We start from the raw sequence: 26,976 nt of genomic DNA, 5'->3' as shown, positions 1-26,976 counted from the left end.
TTCACATACACCTACACAGCAGTACACCTAAGGTTTGCTTGGTAGGGGAGTGAGTGTCAAAAGTCAGCATCAGTGGTAGCAACAACTCACCTGGGAGAGAAAGCTATGCAATCAGCATTGACTAAAGAAAAACTGGAAAAAGCAGGCTACTGGTAACCCTGGAATCAAGAGGTATGCAAGATTACGCTTGTGAAATAAAAAAAATACATTTGGCCTGAAGATCACATGTTTCCCCAGAAAAATAAACATCTGTTGCCTCATTGCTACCTCAAGAGACTAAATGACCAACTGTTCAATTCCCAATACACTTTCCACACTTAGGATGAATTGTGGCCTTTTTCTGGTCCTTGAACATTGGAATGTTTGGAGCTCTATCGAAAACCATGGAGTGCGCCGGACTTCTAATGGGTGGTAGAAGCCCGGAGCTCCAACATTGTAATGTTTGACTTCGTTCACAGCTCTTGCTGTGAACAAAGGCCTCTCAGAGCCTGAGGGGATATAAACCCCCACGGGCTCCGAAAGGTTTGTTTTTACTAATTAGAACATTCTGTCCTCTAGGTGCGGAATGTTCTAATAGCCTTATAGCGTGAAGTAGTAGCCTTTACCAGCCATTAAAAGCCTGTTCTCTTCTTAAAGGCCCTTTCTGGCCATTAGAGTCCCCTACGGCGGGCCCTAAGGCTATATTTGAACATTGGAATGTTGGGAGCTCCATTGAAAACAATGGAGTGCTCTGGGTTTCTAATCGCCTGCAGAAGCCCGAAGCTCCAACATTCCAATGTGTGTTCACAGGCCTTTGTTTTGCAATTTAGAATATTCTGTCCTCTAGGGGTGGAATGTTCTAGTAGCCTTAGAGCCCTTCTAGTGGGCTCTACTGACCATTAAAGGCCTGCTCCCATGTTAAAGGCCTTCTGTTCGGGCCTTTAGCGCTGGAGCAGGCTTTTAATGGCCGGTAGCCCCCCCTATGTCAGGCTCTAAGGCTATGGTAGACCACCAGGTTGTGGTTCAGTTAAGTAAGTGAAAATGATTAGAAGCTTGGTTGCCTCGAATGAGTCTTGGTGCACTTGGAGTTGGTATTTCATGTAGTGATCACTACAGGGCTAGTAGAGATATCTTAGTATGGTGGGCTGGCCAGGGTGGCAAAGGTAATTTGTTTCACCACCCTGACAGATGGAAGGCCGCCTGTCATAATCTAAATGAGACGCTTAGTATTATCACAGTTAAGTTCAATTTTGGTAACTGCCATTCATAAAACCAGTGTCATAGTAAATTAAACTCCAGTTAGAAGTCAGGCAGCTGAAATCTGCTCCAGCATTCCCAAAGATTTATAACCACTGGAGGCTAACTTTCATCTGAGATTTATCCAGTACAGCTTACTGGTACTAATCAAAGGTTTTTGAGGTATCATGTTTCATAGTATAATAGTGAATTATAAAATAAGCATGGAACCTGTTTTTAGCATGAAAGAAAGACTGCACTGTTGGAGTACATTTATTATGTTACAAGATAAGCTTCTATAGATGTGGGACTAGAATGGAATATGAAAGTGGCCAAAAGTTGCAAATTAGTGCAGCGAACTTTGCTATTGTTCCTGAAAATCACTGCACCCACAATCAGCACTCACTTGTATAAATTTGAAATAGACAAGTAGGCACATACTAGCCTTTTTTTAAAATATCACTTTTCTGTAATTTAACCGGAATTTCTGAGGGACGTGAGTAAGGTGGGGATCTGTGCACCCCGCCCTGAAGAAGAAGCCTAGCTTCGAAACATGTTGACGATGCACAAATGAAGTGTTGTACATTAACATACAAAATACCTCACACTCACTCTTTTTAACAGTACCAGCATGGGGGCCCATTAAAGTTTTCTGTAGACCTCACATGCCAGGTACTTTTTAACCTCACTTTGTCACTTTTCAGAACCCATCACTCACTTTAATACACTGAAACCTCTCAGGCACCACACATAGCCAATCTAAAAAAGTGCTCCAGGCGTAGTCTCTGGTTAGTAGCACGCCGCATCCCGTAGAGGGGTGCGAAGACCCCCAATGATGAAGCATGACACCAAGGGTCCTTTTGGTGTGTGAGGGGTATTTAAAGAATACAGTGAGCTCCCCACCAACGTAGGGACCACTCTTAGAAAACCTTGATGTGGATTCTTTATGTTTAATTAATTCTGTAGAGGGAGAACGGATCCACTTTTGTCTCCTCTCCCCTATTGTTATATTTGTTCTTTTCAAGCCGCCATGTGCTTGTAGCCAATCACAAGGAGTCCCAGATTGTGACCAGCCTAATCAATATTCATTAGACTGTGACGCATTGTGACTGTAGATTTCACAAACTGACTCAACAGTACATAGACCGGTTCGCAAAATCAGATGCTCTTCTGAAAAGTCAGAGCAGGCTGTGTTACCACTATGTTAGAACATACTTTACAATATATAATAAAAGGTCCAATTTGGAAACAGTTGTATGAAGATATTAATCCAAAGTTTACTTTGTCCAAACATTTAATATTGACACTGTAAATGCAAGGGTTGATAAAGAATGAGGTAATGCATTAAACAAGTAAATCAACAAAGAAATCTTAGTCAAAATCGATAACAAAAGAAAGGAACTATGAGCATAACTTTCAACTTGCATCCTGCATTACAAGTGTTGAATATATCTATAACAGCAAGAATTTAGAATCTAGGAATTTGTTAATGTTTCAGCATGTAGCCATAATGTTGGAAATGGTCCGTTTCTGCAGGGTCACCCCCAGCGGTGTTGCCTTCCTCCTCCCCTTTTTGCTGAATTCGTTTTTGTTGGCTATAGGACTCTGGGCACTTTAACACTGCTAACTAGTGCTAAACTACATGTGCTCGCTGCTTAAAACATGATAATATTGGCTTATCCACAATTGTCATATTTAAAACTATTAAGTCAATAGTAAAGTGCACTACCTGTGCCCAGGGTGTGTACATCAAATGCTACTAGTGGGTCTGCACCACTGATTGTGCACCTCACTTAAATAGCCCTCTAAACATGTCCCATGACTGTCACTGTAGAGCTTGTGTGGGCCGTTACAAACTGCCATGTTGACCTGACAAGTTAACTTACTTGCCAGACTCAAACCCTCCTTTGTATAACATATAGGACATCCTTCAAGTAGGCCCTGGGCAGCCCATGGGTAGGGTGCAGTGTATTTTAAAAGTAGGACCTGTACTTTTAAGATTTACATGTCCAGGTAGTGAAATACTCTTTAATTTGTGTTTCTCTACTGCAAGGCCTATCACTCCCAAAGGATAATATTGGGATTGCCTTATTTCATTTTATAAGTGTAACTTTCACTTGGGAAGAGATGAGACCCCCAAATTTGGTATCTCTGGAATCACAATTTAAAACACACTGATGGTGAAGATGTTTTTTAAATTGCAATTCTGAAAATGCCACTATTAGAAAGTTGCCATTTTCTTACTGTAACCATTTGGTGCCTTTTACCTGTCTCTGGAATACACTTTTGAGGTGGGTGACAGCTGGCTTCCTGCATTCCCTCTAGACAGCCACACACAAATGAATAGTAGGTGTGATAGAGTGGCCGCCTGCATGCTGATGGGACACCCTGAGCAGGATGGGAGGGAGGAGCTGACACTTACACCTAAAAGGAATGTGTCCTGTCCCCACATAAAGGGTTGCAAACCCCCTGTAGTGAGGCTGGAGCCAGGGCAGGAAAGAGAGGGACAATTGCACTTCAAAACGTCTCTTTGGAGTATCCCCCACTTCAAAGGTTCAACTGGGTATAAGTGCTAGACCTCTGACACCACCAAATCGGATCACTTCTAAAACTGAATACATTTTATCCATCACTGCAGTGGTGCTGGAGGGACTGCCAATCTGCTGAACTGCTTTGGTGTGTTTGCCTACTTCTTCTTGCCTGGATGTGAGAAGGACTGGACCTGCATCTCTACATCCCATACCAAAGTATCTCCAAGAGTTTGTTGGCTTACCTTCTGTTTCTGAAGTCCCATGGATATCAAAGTTTTCTCTCTTTAACCTGAAAACAGCAGTTGGACACTGCCTGCTATGAGTCCTGCTCTCTTAAATGGTGCCAATCCAGTCCTGGGCTCTTGGAAGTGAGCTTACATTTCTGTATCTCACAGAACCCATACATCGACCTCATTGAGCCGATCAGAACCAATGGAACCACCACATCACCTCCAAAACCGTGACATCACCGCCACTGCATGCAAAAGATCAATGCATTGCCTCTACAACGTGGAGAAACCCGGTGCATCGCATTCGGAACTTCTTCACCTTGTAACCGCCGCAACACTCACAGACCCAAAGCATCACCGCCATAGCGTAGAGAAATCCAGCGCATCACCCCTGCTGCATGGGGATCACCAATGCATCTTGTTACTTGGGACCAGGATGGGGGTTGGCCTGATCTCTTGCCTTTGTCCAAGTCCAGCACAACCAATTAACTGTTTAAGCTCTACTGCTTCTAAATTCTATTTTTGCATTTAATCTTTAAAAAATTACAGTCTCGACTTCTGCTGATTGGATTTTTATTATTTTGGTCTTGTTTTATTTATAAAATTATCCTCTACTGTTCTAAACTTGTGTGAAGTCTTTTTGTTGTGTGTCACTGCTTAATGTATTACTTTACAATTGACTGCAGTGTGCCAAGCTACCAGATGGTGAGCACCGTTTAATTTAAAGTGTGTTTCTGACTTACCCTGACAAGGATTGTGGTACTTGCTTTGACAGGGTGCATACCTCTGCCAGCCAGAAACCCAATTTCAAACAAATAATATAGCAAAGATAATACAAAAATTAGGCAAGAGAATACAAATTTCAAAGACATACAAATAAAATTCGGTAAAAGCATCAAAATAGCAATAAAATATCTGCATTAAAATCCCTTCTGATCCATAATGTATAATATACTGGAATACGTCTAAAAAAAGGGAGAATACATCTACATCTAAAACACTGGGCATTTCAACAATGTGACATTTGCTGCTGAATGGGCCGCTCATGCTGCACAAAGTACAGACGATTGAGACAATAATAGCTTTATGCGAGACAAGTTTTGAACAAGCTTGTTCATATGCTTACTTCCAAGCACTCCTTGTATTGAAAATGACAAAGCAGGCTATAGCATACGCAGCACATAAAGGACAGCCAGTTGCACAGATTGTGTCAATATTCAATAGTGCTTACTGCTAAGTGGAGGCTTTTCACTAAGAAGAGGCTTTTCACTAAATGGAGTATATCTATTGTTTTGCCTGTCCGGGCTGCTCATAATTCTATATACTAAAAACATGATCCAGAAGTTAGGGAATTTTCTATAATTTAAAATGGGGGTTTAGAACATGATGACAATATTTGATTGAAATGTAATAATGAGGCTAAACATATTGGTTGTTCATTTTGTCAGAGTTCCAGACAAGATTTGAATAATGTGCTTTCATTTTATTCTCTGTTGCTAAACCTATAATCAGGGCCATTGGAATTCTGCGACTGGAGAGGGCCAAATTATGTGGCAGGGTGGATCAAATGATGTGACAAGAAAGGCAAATTATGCTGCATAATGCAGCACATTTTGTAATAGTATTACTACATTATTTCATCATTTTTAAACATGGTAACACTTTATGGACTTTGGTTGCATTACAGTGGTAAAAAATGTAACAGTGACATATATCAATAAAAAACAGAAAGGTGACCAGTCCGGGAAACAACCTTTACAACGCAGTCATTACATCGCACTACCTTTACATAGCAGTCATTACATCGCAACATCCTTTACATTGCATGTCATTACAACGCAGCCATTACATTGCATGTCACTACAACGCATATCATTAGAATGCATGTCACCACAACGCAGGCATTACATTGCAAGTCATTACAACGCATACCATTACAAAGCATAGTACCCTTACACTATCCGACACTTACCCTATTTTGCACTCACTGGAGTTAGAATAGTAATTTTTACCCCTACACTATACAACACTTACCCTACTGTTGCAGTCACTGGAGTTAGAATAGTAATTATTAACCCTATACTATCCAACACTTACCTTAAATGCAATGCATGGTGATCTTAGGCAGTGAAATCTAGGCATGGTCAACATGCTCGAAAGAGGTGACTGTTGGTGGTTTGGCCATCATGTCAAACGATACTGCCATCAGAGTCAGTTAAGGATGTGACCAGTGAAAACTGTGTCTTTTCCCCCCACTTCCAAATGAGGCAGGTGACCCGCGACTTTGTTGGGTTGGTGCATCACAAATTTATGGATGCTCACCTGCTCCACCAGACTCTTAACTACTCACTTAATTGTAAGCTTGGTGTTTACTCAGGTCCTTTTTTTAAATATAATAAAGGATGCCATCAGTATTTCTAAAAAATGAACCGTCTATAAATAATTTTGAATTGTTTATTGAGTATTTACCATACTCTTGTGAACTTTGCAGATATTTCAGTTATCGTCAACCTTCTAGCTTAAGTATAGTTTGGCAGAAATTGTTTATGGTGATGTTACATACCATTAATTTTAAATTTCACCACTTGAGCTTCGGGGCTATGTAATCATGGTAATCATGAGATTTCCTTGGCTCTATTTTTATTTATTTATTTATGTGTTTTACAGAGCGCAAACTTGACCCATTAGGGTATCAAAGTTCTTTACAGGAAAATATAGTCATGTACAGAGTAGGCATAGCATCATCCAGTTACGGATCAAATGAGGGAGGGCAGGGTGCAGGGTACATGAGGGAGATAGGGCACGTATTTACAGATTAAATATCCAAATACTCAAGACGATATAACATATTTGTAGATTACGTTAACCAATTTACACGACAGGCCCCAGGTTTCTGATTAGGTGAGCAAGATAATCTGAAGGGAGGCAATAGATGGCTATAGATCAGGGCCGTGGTGGTGGTGGAGGCAAAGTTTAAACGAGAAATTTACCCATGAGGAATTTTTTGGCATCCTTTTTTAAGCGAGTCAGAGAGGGTATTCTTCTGATGTCCAGCGGGAGAGAGTTCCATATTCTTGGAGCAGCCCCGGAGAAAGCCCGGTTGTAGGTTTTTTTTTTCCGAAAGCGTGCATGTTGGAGCAGGAGGTCTCTGGCAGACCGGGAGTTTCTGATTCCTCTAGAAATCGCGAGTTTCTGCCTCAGATATGCAGGGGAGTTAGAATATAAGGCCTTCTGCATGATGCATGCTATTTTGAGCTGTATTTTTGCCTCCAGGGGAAGCCAGTTGAGAGCAGGGAAATATGGTTGTATTTACTCATCCTGGTGACTAGTCTGGTGGCCGCATTGAGGCAGGCTTTTAGAGGTGCCAGGGAGATCTTGGGTAGACCTGAGAGGGTAGAACAGCCATATTCCAGTCTAGAGATGAGAAGTGCTTGGACTGCCATTTTTAGGTCGGGAGCATCGAGGAAGGGTTTTGATTTCCTAAGATTGCTCAGGTGGATTCTGACTGATTTGGCCATTGAATTGATGTGGTCCCGCATGTTCAGATTTCTGTTGAGGTTGATTCCCAGGGATTTGGCCGAATCCACGATGGTTGGTAGGCAATTTAAGGCTCTGATAGCCTTAATCCATGATTGAATCTCAGGCAGGGTGATAAGGAGAAATTCAGTTCTCTTTGCGTTGAGTTTGAGTTGATGTGATGCGAGCCATTGGACAGTTAATTTCAAGGCTTTGTTCAGGGAGAGGATATCTTCGAGAGATGGGGTTTTGATGTAGATCTGAGTGTCATCAGCGTATATGTGATAGGAGATATTAGCTGTGCGTAGTACTTCGGTAAGCGGTTCCAGGTAAAGATTGAAGAGGGTGGGGAAAGTGTTGATACTTGAGGGACTCCAACCGTGACCGGGGATGGTGCCAATAGGTTGCCGTTGACAAGGAATCTTTGGGACCGGTTTTGGAGGAAGGACCTGAACCACTCTAGAACAGTGCCATCCAAACCCATCCTGAATTTGAGGTGCTCGAGTAGTTTTTCATAGTTGACCGTGTCGAAGGGCGAGGATAGGTCCAGGAGGATTAGGAGACAGGTTTTGCCTTGGTCAAGGGCTTGGAGAGCATCTTTAACTATGTGGAGCACAGTGGTTTCGGTGCTGGCCTAAATCCAGGTTGGAAGTCATGGAGCAGGTGGAAGTTGTTGCTGTGTTGACTTAGCTGCTGCTGCACACATTTCTCCATCACTTTGGCTAAGAGGGGGATGTTGGAGATGGGTCTGAAGTTGCCTGGGGAGGCTGGATCCAGTGACAGCTTTTTCAGAATGGGGAGGACTTGGCCGGCTTTTAGAGAGTCGGGCATCGTTCCTTGCCTGAGAGAGGGATTAATTATTGTAGTCCAGCTAGGAATAATGGCTTGAGCGACGGCAGCTAGGCATTTGGAAGGAAGCAGCCATTAAAATGGTTATTAGGGTTTAGGGAAGATAGGATTTTGGACATTGAGTCATAGAGTTGAAAGTCAGTCCAGTAAGCATGGTTTTTGGGTGAAGCCTGTGGGGCGACGTGGCTGGAGGAGGCGGGTCGAGAGGTGTTTGGGGTATTTGGAGTATGTGGTGGAGTTGAGTTCATTTCCGAGGGCTGAGATTTTGGCAGCGAAGAAGGAGGAGAATTCCTCTGAGGATATAATAGACTTGGGGGTTTCTTTTGAAGTTTTGGCCAATTTGTTGGATTGATGTTTGACCAGTTCAAAGAGCTTGTGGGGTCTGTTCTTGGCCTTCTCTAGTGCGGTTCTGGTTGCAATGCCCTTGTTTTGTGGGTGCCAGGTAGGAGAAAGGTGATGGCGTGGTGGTCAGACCAGTCACATGGGTCTACAGAGATGAGCTTGACTGTTGATTCTTTGGAGATAGTCCAGTCAAGGGCAGGGCTTAATTTGTGCCGGTGCTTTCCGGTGCTTAGCACCGGCACTTATCTATCAGGGCCGGGTCTTTACCTCGCCTCTGCATGTCAAATGGTATTGTGCCAAATTAAATATAATTACCTCACTAACTCACTGAAAACAGTGGTGTTGTCTCCCGAGTCCCCGGTGAAGCATGTTGCGCCAGTGATAGCCAATAATAAAATGATTCCAACTATATCCAAATGCAAATTTGACTAACGCCCTTAGTTCAGTGTTGCCGGTGGGCGGGACACTGATTGGACCAGATTTGGTTCTGCCAGGGGTAGGAGCTGTGCGGCAGCGTGCGTAGATCTTTTTGAAAACACCACGCCCCGGAACACACGTACCCCACGAGTCACCAGAAGTTCAGTCCGACGTCGAGGGCAGGCAGCAGGCTTATTGAGAAAGGCAGCACCAGTAACAGTAAGTAGACAAACCAACGCAAACAGACTTACTTGGTATGAAGTAAAGTGAACCGAGTCTGAGGCATCCTTTGAGGAATCATAACTCCGGCGCAGGGCACGGGCACTGTGTGCAATTCAGGCCTCTGAGGAATCATATCTCCGGCGCAGGGCACTGTGTGCAATTAAATTGCTGGAAGGAGGAGGCTGGAAGAACAGGGCATTTAACCTAACCCCTAACGTTTATTTATAAAATATTTACTGGTTTTCGTTGTGTTTCATCTCTCCCCAGTGTGCACTGCAATATGGCAGCAGGCGCCAGTTGAACATTTATTTCTATCCTACCGTCGTCATCAACCCTCGTGGTTGTTTGTGCATGCAGCGGTGCAGTTGTGGTCACTGGTTGCTGATGTCACATGGGGTACGGACCTGTTGAGCGGCGGGCTATTCCATCTAGTTCTGCATGGCCTCTCTTACTTAGTTTGCGGGTGATGTTTATCTTGACTTTATTCAATGTGCATTTAGTGATGTTTTCCCACTACCGGCCAAGTTTGGTCTGTTTGATTTGCTGGATGGCCCGAGGCCCGTTCTGTGCAGGGTTTAGCAGAGTGTGGCAGTACTGTGGTGACCAGATACTTTAAATCCGCAGTGCTGTAGGGCCTGGGGGTGCGTAATAGTTGTAGATGTTCAGCATTTTCATCTCTTTTGCCAGTCAATCAGAGCTCAGACATTGAGTTTGGATTCGGAGCACACTCGGTGCTGTCATCCTCTACTCTGCATGCCCTTCCAACCCTAATCAAGGGTCAGGAAATCTTACCAGTAGGATGAAACCTGATCCTAAAACAAAATTAGAATTATTCAGCATATTAATTAGTCTTTGTTTAAAAAACAAACTGAATTTCGCATTTTGCTTAAATCTCTGTTCTCATAGAAGGGCTTTGTCTCTATCCGGGAATAATAATGATTTAAATAATTGCTATGAATGTAGAATGTGCAATGAAGGAAAATACATTTCCCATTAAATTAAACAGTTTCTATCATTACTTCTTTATGAAGTAAAAATCCACATACCGAACCAGGCCCGGCAGGAGATAGAAAGAGTCACGTGTAACTTATCCCTTAATACCTAACAACCTCTATGATAGAGAAAACAAAATTCAGAAATCATAAATAAAAATTAAAATATGCAAAAACACAGTCACATAAAAAAATCCATAGACAATAATGGCCCTTCCGATTCAAGGAGCAAGCATGGTCTGTGTGAATACAAATTCATAACCATAAAAACAGAACGATTTTTTTTAGAATAATCACATAAGCTAAACGTTGGCCCACATAACTTCACTTGGACAATCACAGACAGACATCTCTAAAAGGAAGTGAAAAACACAGAAGTGAATCACACTGCGTGGCACACGCCAGTGTGATGTAGTGATGCTTTCAGAAAAGTAATGCTTGAGAGGGGACCGATACTATATGAAGTCAGTCACAGCCATGAGTCTGTAACAGACTTCCAAGTTCCAACCCGACTACCCCAGTGAGTTAATGCTGCATAACAAGTGACTCAAGAAAAAACAAATCTCATATTCCACATATTGCTCAAAAACACCTCTCATATTCCACATATTGCTCAAAAACACATCTCATATTCCACATATTGTTCATATACAGTGCTGCTCCACTCAGCCAATCAATACCTAATTAATAAAAGCATATTAAACAATATGGATTTCATTTTTCTTTCCGGATTCCTTACTTTTTCCACACGCTAATGACCAGTGTGGGATCAAATGAAAGTTGCAGGAAGCAGCTTGGTTACCTCGCAGCAGAGGCTGTGTGTGAGTAAATAGGGAACAGCCAGGCCTAGATGGAAGTGCTTTTCTCTCTCTGCAGGGCTCACAGTGGAGAGTTTTATTTGCCATGTAGTCAAGTCCTTCTGCTCTCAATGCAGTGCACCCTTCGCCCAGTGGCACTGACACCCGCTCTATAGCTACCAAGGTTTCAGATTCCTACGAGTGTTATTGTCATAATTTCATTCAATTGAGTGCAATTATGAGTGTCATTCCAATGACTAGGAATTACAACTTCTGGCGAGAAAAATCAAGCAATGAAGACGAGATAAACACACAAAGATCAGGCCTTGCACCCATTGTGCATCAAGATTGTCTGAATCATATGCTTTGAGCCGAATCAACACCCTTTATTAAAGCACTCGCTACATTAAGCTCCCAAACAGGGCATTACACGTCCATGATTGTTCAACACCTTTGAGCGATATTTGTAATTTTTAGGACAAGATCATGCTGAAAAAGTACTCTATTTTTCTCTGGAGCAAAAATATTTCTCTAGTGTGGCCTGCAACAAAACCTTTCTATAATTCTTTAGGCCTCAATTTCTTACTCCCAAAAGTCATTACATTGACGTTTTTCTTTCAAATGTGTAAGTTTGGGACCTCCTATCAAAACCTTACTATGAAGAAGGCTGCCTTGCTGCAATTCAGATTGGGTATTACATCTGACTTTTAGGAGTGTCAGTTGAGGATGTGGGTGAAGCCAATAGAATAAGTGGGTGGAGCCAGTGGGGGGAGTGGGTGGAGCCAGCGAAAAGTAGGTGTGGCCTCTGACAAACATTTGAGCACCTGGACTTCATATTTTACAAATTAAGCACTGGTCAAGGGTGGCCCCTTTTGAATGAGTTGGTAGTGAGCAGGCTTGGGTCACGGCTTGATCGGCCAGGACGTCCTTGATGGCATTGACATGTGAATCCTTTGGATCATTCCAGTGCAAGTTAAAGTCACCAAGGAAAATATCATCGGCAATATTGGGACTGTTAGCTGTGATGATTTCCATGAGGTGGTCGGTGAGTCATTCATGCCTGGAGGTAGTAAAAGATGTGCAGGTTGCACAGTAGGGTGGGGTTGTTGTGAATAGCGAGGGCAAGGTATATGCAGGATTCAGTGGTGTCTGCCAGAATATCCGTGACCAGAAGGTTAGAGCGGTATATGCAGGCAATGCCTCCTTTCTTGTCAGATTGTCTGTCTAGCCTTGCGATGTTGTAGTTAGGAGGGACTTGGAGGGGCTCTGCGTTGTTTATATCAGTGAGCATATATTGCAATTAGAATTGTTAACATGTGTGCTGATTTATCTATTAACATCAAGTAATCTTTTCTTTTTGACATCTTGACTTAATGCACAATTATAGTGACTTTTCCTTTTTCGTACTGAGATATTCTTTCTCATGTATGTTTAAAGATTTTAAACATATTTAGTTTAGATATTGCAGCGGAATACTCAAAATTAACATTGTTAAGAATACGCATCAAATTGTAGTGATGGCGTAGGCTTAAATATCTCAAAATACTAAAAATAAATTTTTTATAGGTAATATCAGTGAAAGTGTTTCATGCAGGGTACACTAAAACAAGCAAACTTGTTTTACTTACCCAGGAGGACAGACACAACCGGATACACAAGGGGCATGTGCTGATAAAGTTAAATTTAAAAGGTGATTTTCACAGGTTCTTTCCCTGCTCAGCTCTATGTTAACCCCAGGATCACTGCAGTTGATGTAGATCTGACCAGCTGGACAGTCATAAACTGAAAGAAAAAGCAAAATATTGTAAGGTTGTTATGCTGCATTTTGGTTTGTTATCAAAATGTGTGCCTTTTCGGGCCTGGCAGTGAATGTCGAATTGTTAAACAATTAAAGAAAATATGAGTTAACTTATGAGAGGAAGTTACTTGCAGGATAAAGGAACAGAAATGCAAATGCTAAGGATCATGGGCAAGATGTACTGAGGTTTTTTGAGGCCGCAAATGGGTTTTGGACCTGTTTGCGCCAGCAAAAAACATGTGGCCCATGTACTAATCCTATTTTGTGAGTTGCAAATCAATTTGCGACTCGCAAAATAGGATTAGCGACTTGCTATTAGGAAGGGGTCTTCCAAGGGTGTTCCTTGCTAATAGCGATTCCTTAAGCTATGTATGACTGTTTTGGGACCGCAATTGCCGTCCCAAAACAGTCGCAGTTTACCACCCTTCACAGAAGGGTGGTAAACCACTCGCGAATGGGAAGCGGTCCCCTGTGGACCCCTTCCCCTTTGTGAGTGGCTCTCAAAATATTTTTTAAGGGCAGGCAGTGGTCACAAGAAATGTTCTGGATTTCTACTATTTGCACTGTTTAAGCAATGTTCACTGTGCTACTTGCCGAAACTAGACATTCGGCAGTTTTGTTGGGAAGGAATCTATACTGCTATTATAAAGAGAGAGCTGAAACCTTTGAGGCGAGTAATCTCAAGAAGTACAGCACCAACCACAACACCCAATACAGCATTGTAAAGGGGAGTTGCAGCAGATGGACATAGGCTATACATCTGGCCACCATATACATTACAAAGGTCAAACAACCTTAGGGGTAAAGTAGTCCCTTGAGGGCGTTGGCGTTCTGCTGTCAGCGATGGGCGTGTCAAAGTAGCGTGGGCGTGTCAAAGTAGCGATGGGCGTCTCAATCTACACTTTGTGGGCGTCACCGTTGTCAGAGGGGCCTGGCCCAAAACAAAAAACGATAATAAAATATGCGCGCACATTCACGCTCCATTACTGATACTGATAACACTCACAGTACTTGCCGTGCTAACTAAAACAAAGCTTCACTCATTTGTGAGCCTCGGCGTTGGCAGAGGGGGCTGGCATCAAAAAAAGGGGCATGGCTTTCAAAAGCGCACCATTAACTCGGCGCAACATTCACGCCTTTGTGGGCGTCACCGTTGTCAGAGGGGCCGGGGCTGGCATAAAGAAATGGCCGCCGATTTCACTGTGCAAGCCCATTCACGCTCCATTAATGATAACACTCACAGTATTTGCGGCGGGAACAAAAACAAAGCTTCACTCATTTGTGAGCCTTGGCGTTGTTACAGGGGGCAGGCATAAAGAAAGGGACGTGGCTTTCATAAAGACGCCGGAAGCATTGCGGAGAGGGGGAATAGCGTCCTTGGAGTTGTGGCGTTTGGCAGTGACGCTATGTGGGGCGTCTAAGTGCACCAAGCAAGTCTTTGGGGAGTGCGTGAACCTACTAAGGCACATGCCCTCAGTGTGCATGCCAGGACGGATCAGGGGCGTCGGCAGGAGCGGACACACACGTTCGCATTCAGCAGAAAGGACAACAAACCGCAGAGCACACGCTCACCTTCCACGCAACAGAAAGAGGGGTTCTGAGCAGCCGCTCAGGCAAGTCGCATGAAACAATAAATGTACTATGCCATGAACTTTTAAAAAAACTTTGCCTTGCCTATTCTAACCATTTAAGACATTCTTATTCGTACCCGGACAACGTCGTGACGGTGTGGTAAATAAATAATTAATTACCGGTACTATTTTTCTATGCATTAAATAAAACAGATAGCTCAATAAATAAGAGGCAGGATCCGGGGTATCTGAGTTGAACAGGCTTTAATCAGGCACAAGGGAAGGGACAGGATCGGAACAGCCTGAAATAGAATGGCATGGAATGGCAGCTGCAACGTCTCATTAACAGTACATGATATATATAGTAAAACAGTACAATTACATTGCATACAGTAGGCGTAACAAGTGACAAACGTAAGATAAGAACACATGGGCGTACAAAGAAGGCGTGCATGGAGACATGTGATGAAAACGTCACAGAAGTGTCATAAATGGGTGGATACATGGAGGGGGCTACCTGGGCAGCTGGAACCTTTAACCTAGTGGTGCGCGCAAACGGACCATGACGTGTAACTGGGGAGAGCTGGGGGCTCTGACTTCTGCACTAGAAGAGGAGACTAAAGTCTGCGATGTCAGGACGACATGTACCTATAGCATATCTGGTATCTGGTGTTTGGAGTACATGTTGATAGAATCTAGAAGCTATCAGGGCAAAGGCTACTTGACACTAAGGCTGGTGCATGCATATATTCTACGTGTATTGCGTGTGCTATGAATCTTCTATGGATATTAATTCAGTAATTCTCTTACATGGAGACAGGAAGACTAGACTATAGCTGAAGATGTTTATGCGGTTCGTTAGCTTAGGAATGTGAAGACGGAGAGCTGGACTGATAACTAGAGGCATAACATATTCTTGGCAGACAGGCAGGCAGGCCAGGCCGGGCACCGCGCTGCTTGGCAGAAAGTAAGCGAAGGGTCAGGGATGCGGGAGGGGCTGCATCGCTCCTCGGAGTGGTTTCAGGAGACTGGAGCTTGAATCTGGTGTTCAGGCCCTTTGAGGCCTAGAAACGGGGACAATTCAACGTATTAACGTGCATAATGTAAAACGTTGGCAACATAGGCCTAATACTCGTTGCTTTCACGAGGACGGGAAACTGGCATACTAACGTTGGACACAACTATAATTGCGTCTTTAATCGATCATAGGGGGATATATGCATATCGATCATGTACATATTACATAGGATGGGGAACACGTAGGCACACATGACAAGGCAAAATTCAATTTTCCTCATTCCCTCCTTGTGCCCTACGTTTCCATCAGGAAACATCAATATTCATGATACCATCTATCTGTTCATAGAGCATCATTTGCTCGTTTCGAATCTTCTTGGAATGGGACTTAGGACTTGGAATACAAGAAGTAGCGCACAAGCCGCAAATCGCAGGGCCACATTGTAAACATAGGCAACAACTGAATATGATCATTACTGCTATACCCAGGAAAGACAATACTTTCCATCCCCAGGCAGATATTATACTCCAGAGCCAACCGGACCATGTCCAGGTGCCTGGATTCTGGTGTAACTGATGGGCTATTTTATGAAGTCTGGTTATAGCTGAATAAACAGACGGTGCGTTATTAGGAATGAAAATGCAGCAACTAGATCCGATGACTCTACAAGCTCCGCCCCTATCGGCCAGTATGACGTCAAGGACGAGATGATTTTGAAGCACGACAAATCTCATAGCAGATTGTTCTTCAGTTAAGTTACCTAGAGCGGAAGTAGTCTCATTCACTACTGCTTCAAGGGTTCTGGTTAGCCCACGTCTTAGCTTACTATTCTGGACAGGACCTATGAAGAAAAAGAAACCTTTATTGAAGTCTTGATACTGTTCTAAGGCAGTTTCAGTTTGATCGACAATTGGGGACTCGATCTCCCTTCTATGTCTGACGTGTACTAGATGTGTGTTTCTGTGATAATCGGATGGGGCTAGGAAAACTGGTGGCAGTAGGAAGGCAATGTAACATGTTCCATCCCAATCTAGGGGCAGACGTACATATGCGGTCTGACCACACACAAAATATGAATGACGTGAGGCTTTGAAATTAGATTTCCCACTGTCACTATACTCGACCACAGTAGTACAATCACTATGTCCTAGATGTACTGAACCATTCTTTCTGACACATAATTCGCCTTTCACTGGTAGGACTGTAATAGCAGGCAAATCTGGAGTAGTCTCGGACTGAACATTCAAAACCATGAAATTCGAGGAATAATTACCTAGATCATATACTTCATTTTCTAGATCTAACCCTGTTCTATGGGAAAGACCTTCCTTGTCTGGGAAACATGTTCTATTCAGAAGGGACATATCGTTTGAGGATGACGTTAACGTGGACCATGCTCCACATGAACCATTGTGTGAAAACGGATAGGGAAAGAGTGGCAGAACTCCCTTCGGTGTCTGGAAAGGGGGGAGTCGACCACACACCCAACAATTTGTGGCATTGCTAGTCTGGTGTGAATAGTGTAACATACGGATAAAAGTATTATTGCGCATGGCAAGACGATAGGATAACTCGTGAGGAGGTAGTTCACTAAATGTGTGCTCTACTGTAACATTAGAGGAAAAATGTACATGTGAATCAATAGGAGGAAAATATACATGTAAAACATAACTTATGCATGTAACCGTAAGACTCAGAAATAACATAAACAATAACGTAATAATACATCTGCTTCGCAGATCTTTACAGTAACGAATTTTCTTAGAGTTTCGACTAACTCTCTCACTATGGTGGTCTATCTCATACATGTCAGGAACCTGTCTAACCGCTTCACCCGAGAGGGACTTAGACAATTAAACTGGCTGACTTACTAGACCTTAATTTTTCTTTATACTCCTGCTGCGGAGTTTTCTCTAACAGGGGAAGTTTAGAGTCAGTATCTGGGCAGTCCTTGAGAACGGGGCTTTGGACGGAGTCCATGAAATCGTTTCACGTGACTGGAATGCAACCAGCCTTTGCGGCCCTCCACCTTGATCGCAGTCCTTGTTGTCATCAGAACGAGCTTTGGTTCTTTCCAGCGGGGCTCCAGCGGGCTTGAACGATCAAAGTTCCTAATCAAAACGAGGTCGCCTGGTATGACCTCGTGCGGTTTCACTTGGGTGTTGTCTGGAAAAGCAGCGGCGACCTGTGAACGACAAGAGAGTAGTGCAGACATCAAGGAAGCCAGGTAATCTGTCAGCATATTACTGTCAACATCGGTAATTGTACGTGGCCTAGGTGTACCCCACATGTTCGGGGGACGACCGAAAACTACCTCGTAAGGGGACAGACCTGAACGGGAGTGAGCGACCATTCTCATGTAAAAAAGGGCGACTGGCAGTGCTACCATCCAATCTACGCCTTTTTCTGCGCAAACCTTGGCAATGCGGATTTTCAGAGTCTGGTTATGTCTCTCGACGAGACCAGCTGCCTCGGGGTGTCGTACACAATGGAACTTCCACTGGTACCCTAACAGAAGAGATACTTGTTTCATGAGTTCGGATGAGAATGGCTGGCCGTTATCTGAATACACGACCCTGGGCAAACCATAGTGGGGAAAAAACTCACGAACCAACTGCCTGGCAGTGGTCGCGGCAGTGTAATCTGGGACTGGATATGCTTCTGTCCATCTGGACAAAGCGCATACAACTACGAGGACATACTTGAAACCTCGACATAGGTCCATCTGAATATAATCCATCTGGAGGACTTCAAAAGGGTGGTCAGGAGGATGGAATCCACCTTGTTCCACCGGGACACCTTTACCTGGATTGAACTGACAACATATCATGCAGGTACGTACTTTCTGTTTGGCTGCTGCTCGTAAATGCTTGTTAAACCAAATGTTCTGGATGCTGTCTATCATGGCTTTTTCTCCTAAATGTGCTGGACTATGTGCGGTGTTAATAATGACTTGAACCATAGAGTCGGGGAGAAACCATGTGGCTTTTCCCTTCGTCAACCATCCCTGATCTGTCTGGACCCCTCCTTGTTCAGACCATTTCTTGATTTCGTCTGGGGTAGCATGTGACTGTATATCTAGTACGTCTTGTGTAGGGTCCTTAACTGTCATACAAGTCGTCTGAACTGGAATGTCTGTCTGTGTCGTGTTAACTGGAAGGTCTAGAGTCTGAGCCGTAAGCTTGGCTGTTCGATCTGCCAGGTCGTTACCCTGGGAAATGATGTCAGTGGCTTTCGTATGTGCTTTGCACTTCATAACAGCGATGGCTTTCGGTAAATGTATTGCTTCTAACAGAGCTTGAATGAGGGGGCCATGTTGAATCTTGGCTCCATGGGAGGTCATGAAACCCCTTTCTTGCCAGAGTACTCCAAAGTCGTGTACGACTCCGAATGCATAACGTGAATCTGTGTATATGTTTACTTTCAGGTTCTTGGCTCGTATGCAGGCTTGGGTCAGAGCGACGAGCTCTGCTGCTTGAGCAGACAGGGTATCAATACGATGTGTTTCTATAACTTCAGTTTCAGTAGTCACTGCATACGCGGCTACTAGTTCTCCTGTACTTGTTCTCATACATGAACCATCCACATAAAGTGTTAGGTCGGGATCAGGTAATGCAATGTCAGTCAGGTCTTGTCTTGGCTTGGTCATGATGTTAATAACTTCCACGCAGTCATGTGTGGCAGGATTTGGAACAGTCGAGGGTAACAGTGTAGCAGGATTTAATACGTTGCAGCGTCTGATTTCTATGTGTGGCTGAAACAGTGTCAGTTCATAACCTGTTAATCGTGCAATTGTCAAGTGCTGAGTCTGTGTTCGGTTTAAAAGAACTTCCACGGAGTGTGGAACTTGTACTGTCAGGGAGTGTCCTAACACTATGGAATCACTCTGTCTCATAGCTAGAGCTGTGGCTGCAACTGACTTGAGGCACGCAGGCAGAGCCTGGGCCACCGGATCTAATGTGCTAGAGAAATAAGCACAGGGCTTGTATTGTCCCGCTTGATCTTGTGTGAGAACAGATAATGCAGTACCATCACGTTCAGTGACAAAAAGTGTAAAAGGCTTGCTGTAGTTTGGTGTCGCTAGAACAGGTGCTTGGCATAAAGCTTTCTTTAACTCATTGAAAACAAGTGTATGTTCTTGGGTCCAAGGGAGGACAGTCAATGTGGCTGCCTCCTGTGTCGTTAACTGTATCAGTGGCTTGGCTAGATATGCGTACTGAGGAATCCATTGTCTGCAGTAAGAAGTGAGGTCGATAAAAGCTCGCACCTCCTTCTGAGTCTTGGGCTGTGGAAGATGTGCTATTAACTGGATACGGTCTGGTGTCAACTGCCTACCCCTCTTGGACAGTAAGTGTCCAAGGTAGACCACTTGCTGGACACAGAATTGCAGTTTTGAAGGGGACACCTTGTGCCCCATCTCGGCCAGGAAATACAAGACTGTAAGTGACGCACGTTCGCAGTCACGTTCAGAACGGGCTGTGATCAATAGATCATCGACATACTGGAGCAGGGCAGTGTCAGTTGGCATGTGAATATTGTCTAGTTGTCTTTTAAGTGCTTGACTGTAAATGCTAGGACTTTCTGTGAAACCTTGAGGTGCTCGTGTGAATTTATAGCTCCTTCCATTTAAACAGAATCCGAAAAGAAACTGGCTGTCTGGATGAATGGGAACACTAAAGAATGCGTTCTTGAGATCAATAACAGTAAAGAACGTAGCTTCGGAATCAATGGCAGTCAATAGGGAAGAAATATCTGGAACCACAGGGTACTGGGGTATGATACATTTATTGAGTTCTCGAAGGTCAATCACTAATCGATAAACTGGAGGTGCATTTGGATCAGTACGTTTAAGAATCGGAATAATAGGAGAATTACATACATTGGAGTCAGTTTCTACAACTACTCCTTGAGCAATGAGCTCGTCGATAATTTTTGATAAGGCTGCTACAGCCTCAGGTGGCAATTTGTACTGTCGGATTCGTGGTAATACAACACCTTGCTTCAGAGTGACACGATAGGGTGTAATGTGCATACAACCTACATCAGTTGGACCTTGCGCCCATAAATGCTGAGGTACATTCAATAATCTTGGATCAAAATCACGTAATACATAATGACCTTTAAAATCACGTAAAAACAATCTCACTCCTTCTGGGGAGCAGCATATGACTGCTCCTAATTCTTTCAGTGTCTTAATACCTAGTAAATTTCCTGGACATGATTTCGTAAGTAACAAGTCTGTAGTTCGGGACAATGGACCGACTTCTAGGGAAACTGGTTTCGATATTTCATTAACAATAGGCTTTCCTGAAAATCCAAGGGAAACATTTCTAGAGCCTGAGAGCGGAGCCCCTGGAACCTCGTCATGACTGATGGTAGTCCTACTTGCCCCTGTATCAATCAGAAACTTTCTGTCTTTCCCTAATACTTGACTGTGTACATAGGGACCCTCTTGATCTACAGGAATGTCGATGAGAGGCAAGCCAACCTCCCTCTCTAGGCTGTTTCATGAATACTGGTGATATTCTGGATATTCCGACTGTGCGTACTGGTACATCTGCTGTGTAACGTGTTGTGTGGCAGCTATAGGCTGCGGTACTGTAACTGTCTGTTGTGCGTTCTGCGGTGGTTGCGTATTCTGCGAAACTTGTTCTTGTCTAGGAGGACGTGGTCTCTCTTTCGTTTTACCTGTAGCTATGTTGTGTTTCAGAACTGCACATTCGTTTATATAATGACCTGGCTGTTTACAGTAATTGCATGTCCCTTTAACGGGAGTTGTAGGATGACTAGTTTGATTCGGACCCCTCTTCTGGCTGTCTTGTGGAACAGACTGTGCAACCAGTACTTTCATTTTTGTGTCTTTCATACGTCTCCTTTCTTGTTCCTGCTCCTCCCTGATTCTGTTCTGGTGATACTGTAGCATCTGGAGCATTTGTGACGGAGTATTAGCTTGCCAGGTACTTTCGACTTTCAGTACTCGATTTTTAACTTGTGGTAAAGAATTCTCAACTAGTTTGGTAACGAAAAGATGTGGATACGATTCACTACTTGTTTTCAGACCACTATTTATAATGAAACATTTCTCAAATCTAGAATAAAAATCACTAGTGTCTTCGTCTTGTTTCTGTTTACAGGCTGAGATGGCATCCCAGTCTTCCTTTTTCGTGGCTAGTAATCTTGGCAAGACTTGTATTAGCAACTCGGGCAATGCTTTAGCTTTTTCCCCAAGACCGGTACCTGGAACTCGTGTATTATCTTCAGTCTCTAATGCGGTCCAATCTATCTTTTTCTCTCCCACCTCCCATTCTTTTTCTTTGAGTTTTTCATATATGCCCGCAGGCAACAGGACTTTTAACATTTTAATGATATCAGGATACGTGTATTCTCCCATACGGAGCATGTCTTTTAATTCACGGTGGAACCCTGCTGGATCTTTATCGTGACAGGGTATTAACTTTTTCATTTCTAGTAGTTCTATTTTCGTGATAGGGGTGTAAACAAATACTCGTTCGAGCTCACCCCCCTCTCCCTTAACTGGATGTACTTCTCGCAACGGATTCTGTCTGTCTATGTAGAATGATTTTCTTACTGGGGGTGGAACAGGAACAAAATGTGTATTCAGGAACGTTCTGTATTTGTGGCGCTGTTCTAATATGACACTAATTAAATCGGTACCTAGACCTTTCCATCTGTTTAGGAGTAACTCATTCAGTACATCATACAGAGGACCTGGATCAGACTGCTGATCCTTATACAGTGTAATGAGGTGCTGGATCATATACATACCCACCAGACGCTGCTCGGCTGGGGGCAGCTTCAGAAACGTTTGGGCCACTATTTCATCTGAAAACGTGGTAGAATCACTAGTCCATCGGACTGCTGATCGGGCTAGTTCTTGTTCATGCATGGTACTAAGCTCACTATAACCTATTCGTAATTTCAGAACTTTATCTGTAGCCTGGAATACCTGTTCAAGAGAACACTGTTCTGGTACGGGAGGAGAAAAAACTTTCTTGTAATCTAGGCGTGAATGTCTATCGGGAAGTCTCGTTCTACCTACATACGCTATTCTGCTGGGATTTTCGGTGTCTACATCTTCGTCTAAAGAATCATTCTCTTTGTCTGCTACTATTCCTGCTTTCTCTTATTAAACAGTTAATCAAGAACTGTAAAATCATACTTTGAATCTCGACCTTTCTGTGTGCCATAGCTTCGTGAATACTTCCTGGGTTCTACCCTGTTCGGATAAAATGATATATTCTGTCTAAATGTTCTTTCATATCTGGCAGGGTGGCCAAAAAGTTGGCAACTCGTCTTAAACGTACTGAATATAATATCATGTGATCTTCGCCTGGTACTGAATCATATATGCAGTCTGTAAGGAACTTCCTGAGGGCTTCATACGTAGCCACTTTTGGCGTACGCTGTAACGCTGCTTCTCTCAGCGTCAGTCGCTTTGTTTGAGGCGGGGTGGTAGGAGCACCTCCCCCTGCCCCTCCTGAACTGGAATCGTCAACTAATACTGGATGTGCGGCTGCTGGTAACGTGACTGGTAAAACGGGCACACGTAATGTGGGCTGGTCCGGGGGTACTGGCGCATGGACAGGACCAACGACTGGAGGCACAGGAATTACATTATTAACAGGAGGCTGGACTTGGACTTGGACTGGCGGGATAGGATTAGTATTAGCATATTCGGGAACAGTGTCGCCTAAATAGGAAGAAAGAAAAATTTCAGCTGCAGTCGGTTTATGACGCAGCTTAGTCGGAACCAAGGGTGGCGGTAAATTATGGAGTGCTTCCGGGGTCGCCTTCGGCAAACCCTTGGCAAGAAGAGGATACATACCTTTAATAAGGGCATTTCTCTGTCTGTCTGACTGTTCTGCTCTAACTCGTTCACCTTCTTCTATTAATTCCCTTTCTTGGGCTTTTTCTGAGGATTCTCTACTTAATTCTGCTTTTCTGAATTCTTTCTCTGTTCTTTTATGAGATTCTTTACGCCATAACTCTATGGCATCTTTCTGGGACTGTCTGGCTTTCTTTTTCCATAATGCTTCTTCTACTCGCATGATGCACTCGGCATCCCATGTACCTGATACAGGCCATCTATATTTCTCTTCAAGATGCTGAGTATAATCAGCCCATAAATCTAGATACAGTATGGCATCTAAGCCATGCTTGTGATACATGAAATGTCCAGGACTGTCCCTAGGAGGGACAGGAACTGATTCTTCGAGTAACCCTTTTCTGGTTTTTATCTGACGTAATCTCGAAAACAGCGGCATATTTGAGCCGTACTTGAACTTAAACTTAAACACAATACACGATAATCACAGTAATGAAATGGCAAACAAATCACTCATACCACGACATAGAAATACATTAATAACAGTTCGAACAGAATACTACCTAATACCCTGAAAACATAACGCTTGAATTTCTCGAGAACAGACTTACTAGAATTACTGGATGCACTGCTAAAACAGTACAGAACATACCGGTCTCATAAAGAGACACGTCATACCGTATCCACCTAGATGGACACGTCGGACTGGATCTGCGTACCCAAACCCATCGGACCGGAGACAAACTAATGACCCCGTCTAGATACTCCCCCAGCAACGGTACTCACCGGGAAGCAGAACTGAAGGCCTCGGACTGGACTGGACTGCTACGACGTCTGGTTACTACTACGCACTACGCATGCGCTTCGGGCTTCGGGCTTCGGTTACAGGTGGGCCTCCGGATACCTCGGACCTTGCTCTCTCGGCTTGGGCTCTGGTCGGGACGAACCGCCTTCCTCACCGCCTCGTCTGGATGCCGGACCGCAGTCTCCGTCTCCTCCGTGGGCCTGAGGGAGACTTGAAGCAGAAATATCTGCACGTGCACGGTAGAGGTTCCGTCACGGCTGTAGAAGGGTCAGGGGGCCTGCGTTACATCGCCGGCGCGTGGAGAAGAGGTAAGTCCCTGTTCGGGCGCCATTATGTGGTAAATAAATAATTAATTACCGGTACTATTTTTCTATGCATTAAATAAAACAGATAGCTCAATAAATAAGAGGCAGGATCCGGGGTATCTGAGTTGAACAGGCTTTAATCAGGCACAAGGGAAGGGACAGGATCGGAACAGCCTGAAATAGAATGGCATGGAATGGCAGCTGCAACGTCTCATTAACAGTACACGATATATATAGTAAAACAGTACAATTACATTGCATACAGTAGGCGTAACAAGTGACAAACGTAAGATAAGAACACATGGGCGTACAAAGAAGGCGTGCATGGAGACATGTGATGAAAACGTCACAGAAGTGTCATAAATGGGTGGATACATGGAGGGGGCTACCTGGGCAGCTGGAACCTTTAACCTAGTGGTGCGCGCAAACGGACCATGACGTGTAACTGGGGAGAGCTGGGGGCTCTGACTTCTGCACTAGAAGAGGAGACTAAAGTCTGCGATGTCAGGACGACATGTACCTATAGCATATCTGGTATCTGGTGTTTGGAGTACATGTTGATAGAATCTAGAAGCTATCAGGGCAACGGCTACTTGACACTAAGGCTGGTGCATGCATATATTCTACGTGTATTGCGTGTGCTATGAATCTTCTATGGATATTAATTCAGTAATTCTCTTACATGGAGACAGGAAGACTAGACTATAGCTGAAGATGTTTATGCGGTTCGTTAGCTTAGGAATGTGAAGACGGAGAGCTGGACTGATAACTAGAGGCATAACATATTCTTGGCAGACAGGCAGGCAGGCCAGGCCGGGCACCGCGCTGCTTGGCAGAAAGTAAGCGAAGGGTCAGGGATGCGGGAGGGGCTGCATCGCTCCTCGGAGTGGTTTCAGGAGACTGGAGCTTGAATCTGGTGTTCAGGCCCTTTGAGGCCTAGAAACGGGGACAATTCAACGTATTAACGTGCATAATGTAAAACGTTGGCAACATAGGCCTAATACTCGTTGCTTTCACGAGGACGGGAAACTGGCATACTAACGTTGGACACAACTATAATTGCGTCTTTAATCGATCATAGGGGGATATATGCATATCGATCATGTACATATTACATAGGATGGGGAACACGTAGGCACACATGACAAGGCAAAATTCAATTTTCCTCAACGGGCTGCTAGTATACAATAAATTATATTCAGATTGTGAGAATGGGAATCTCAAAATGAAAACTATTGTGAGAGTGCTGTTTTTCACTTTTAAATAGCACACAAAAGAGGTATAGTCCTCGCTGGACACTCCGTTTCTTAACTCCCTTGAAATTAAATTCCTACCCATCCTCTACCTGCCATTGCCAGGAACCACCACACCTTGCATGGTGGTCTTAGGCCGTGGAATCTAGTGATGGTCACCATGCTCTAAACAGGTGACTGTTGGTGGTTTGCCACCAAGCCAAAAGATACTACCATCAGAGCCAGTTGAGACTGTGTGTTTTCCCCCCACCTCCAAATGAGGCACGTGACACACATCTTTGTTGGGTTGGTGTATCACAAATTTAGGGATGCTCACCTACTCAACTAAGCTGCTCAAAATGACTCCCTTAATTGTAAGCTTGTCAACTGGGAACTTTAGAGGATAGGCCTCTTGCAGCTTGTTGTATCCTTGTAGCCACAAAGGAGGTCAGCCAACAGACCCTTGGAATCCTATTTTTTGTCCTGGGTACAAGTGGGCAAGTAGAGCCCTTCAGTTCTGTTAGAGGTCTCAAACAACAGGTGCAGTTCTTTTTTTGATCTATATGTTTATAGGGTATTTGTACGAGGTACTATGGATTGCCACATCTTTGGTTGGCACTAGCACATGGGTGGGGGGATTTGCAGGCACTCCCTAACCAATGAGGTAAAAGTTACAAGGGGCAGCACTGCCATCTTTTTCAGTAGTACCTGTTTGCCTTACAGCAAATAGGGCCAAAATGCCATGTGCCAGGGCAATGCCCAGAAAGCTGAGGTTTTCAGTCAAACTATACCTGGGCTTTGACAGCATAGAGTGTGTAAGGAAGAGTACTATGGAAATCACTGGTGTCCTCCCACATCTAATACTAAAATCCAGTTTGAAACAGGTCTTCGACACACAACAAACCAGGAGACTGAAGCCTGGTAGCACAAAAGTAGGGTACTTCAGCAACCAGAATTGTATGCTGAACACCTTTCAAGGTTACAACAGTTTTAGATGTGCCTCAAACAGGCCTTTGAGGCAGGATCTGAAACCATGCTGCCCCCACTCTGACTGTACAACTGAGTTCAGTGATGAACGTCCAGCTGAACTCAGAGGAGTTATACCTACCAATTCAGTTCAATCTGTCAATTAAAGTGGTCTTTTGTGCGGATCCTAGAAGCAATTTCATGCCTCATTAAAGGATATGCACAGGCTGGGCAGCTGTAGGTGGAATACAAATTACCCCAGGAGCTTCAGGTAGGGTAAAGGTAACTCATAAATTAATGTTTTCTTAATTCTTGTAAAAAATC

At 43.9% G+C, this 26,976-nt stretch overlaps 1 protein-coding gene across 1 annotated transcript in view; it reads right to left on the bottom strand.

Annotated features, from left to right (window-relative positions):
- Positions 1-26,976, bottom strand: part of OTOG (otogelin) — a 1,048,712-nt gene that overhangs the window by 587,385 nt on the left and 434,351 nt on the right. The window contains exons 20-21 of the mRNA XM_078682941.1: positions 17,621-17,638; positions 12,740-12,893 (exon numbers count right to left, since the gene is read on the bottom strand). Of these exons, the coding sequence (XP_078539067.1) occupies positions 12,740-12,893; positions 17,621-17,638 (172 nt within the window). The remainder of the gene's footprint in view (positions 1-12,739; positions 12,894-17,620; positions 17,639-26,976) is intronic.

This window comes from Lissotriton helveticus, chromosome 3_1 (genome assembly GCF_964261635.1).
Source record: "Lissotriton helveticus chromosome 3_1, aLisHel1.1, whole genome shotgun sequence".
Taxonomy (NCBI): Eukaryota; Metazoa; Chordata; class Amphibia; order Caudata; family Salamandridae; genus Lissotriton; species Lissotriton helveticus.
The sequence above is the reverse complement of the archived record's forward strand: the minus strand, read 5'-3'. Positions and strand labels throughout refer to the sequence as shown.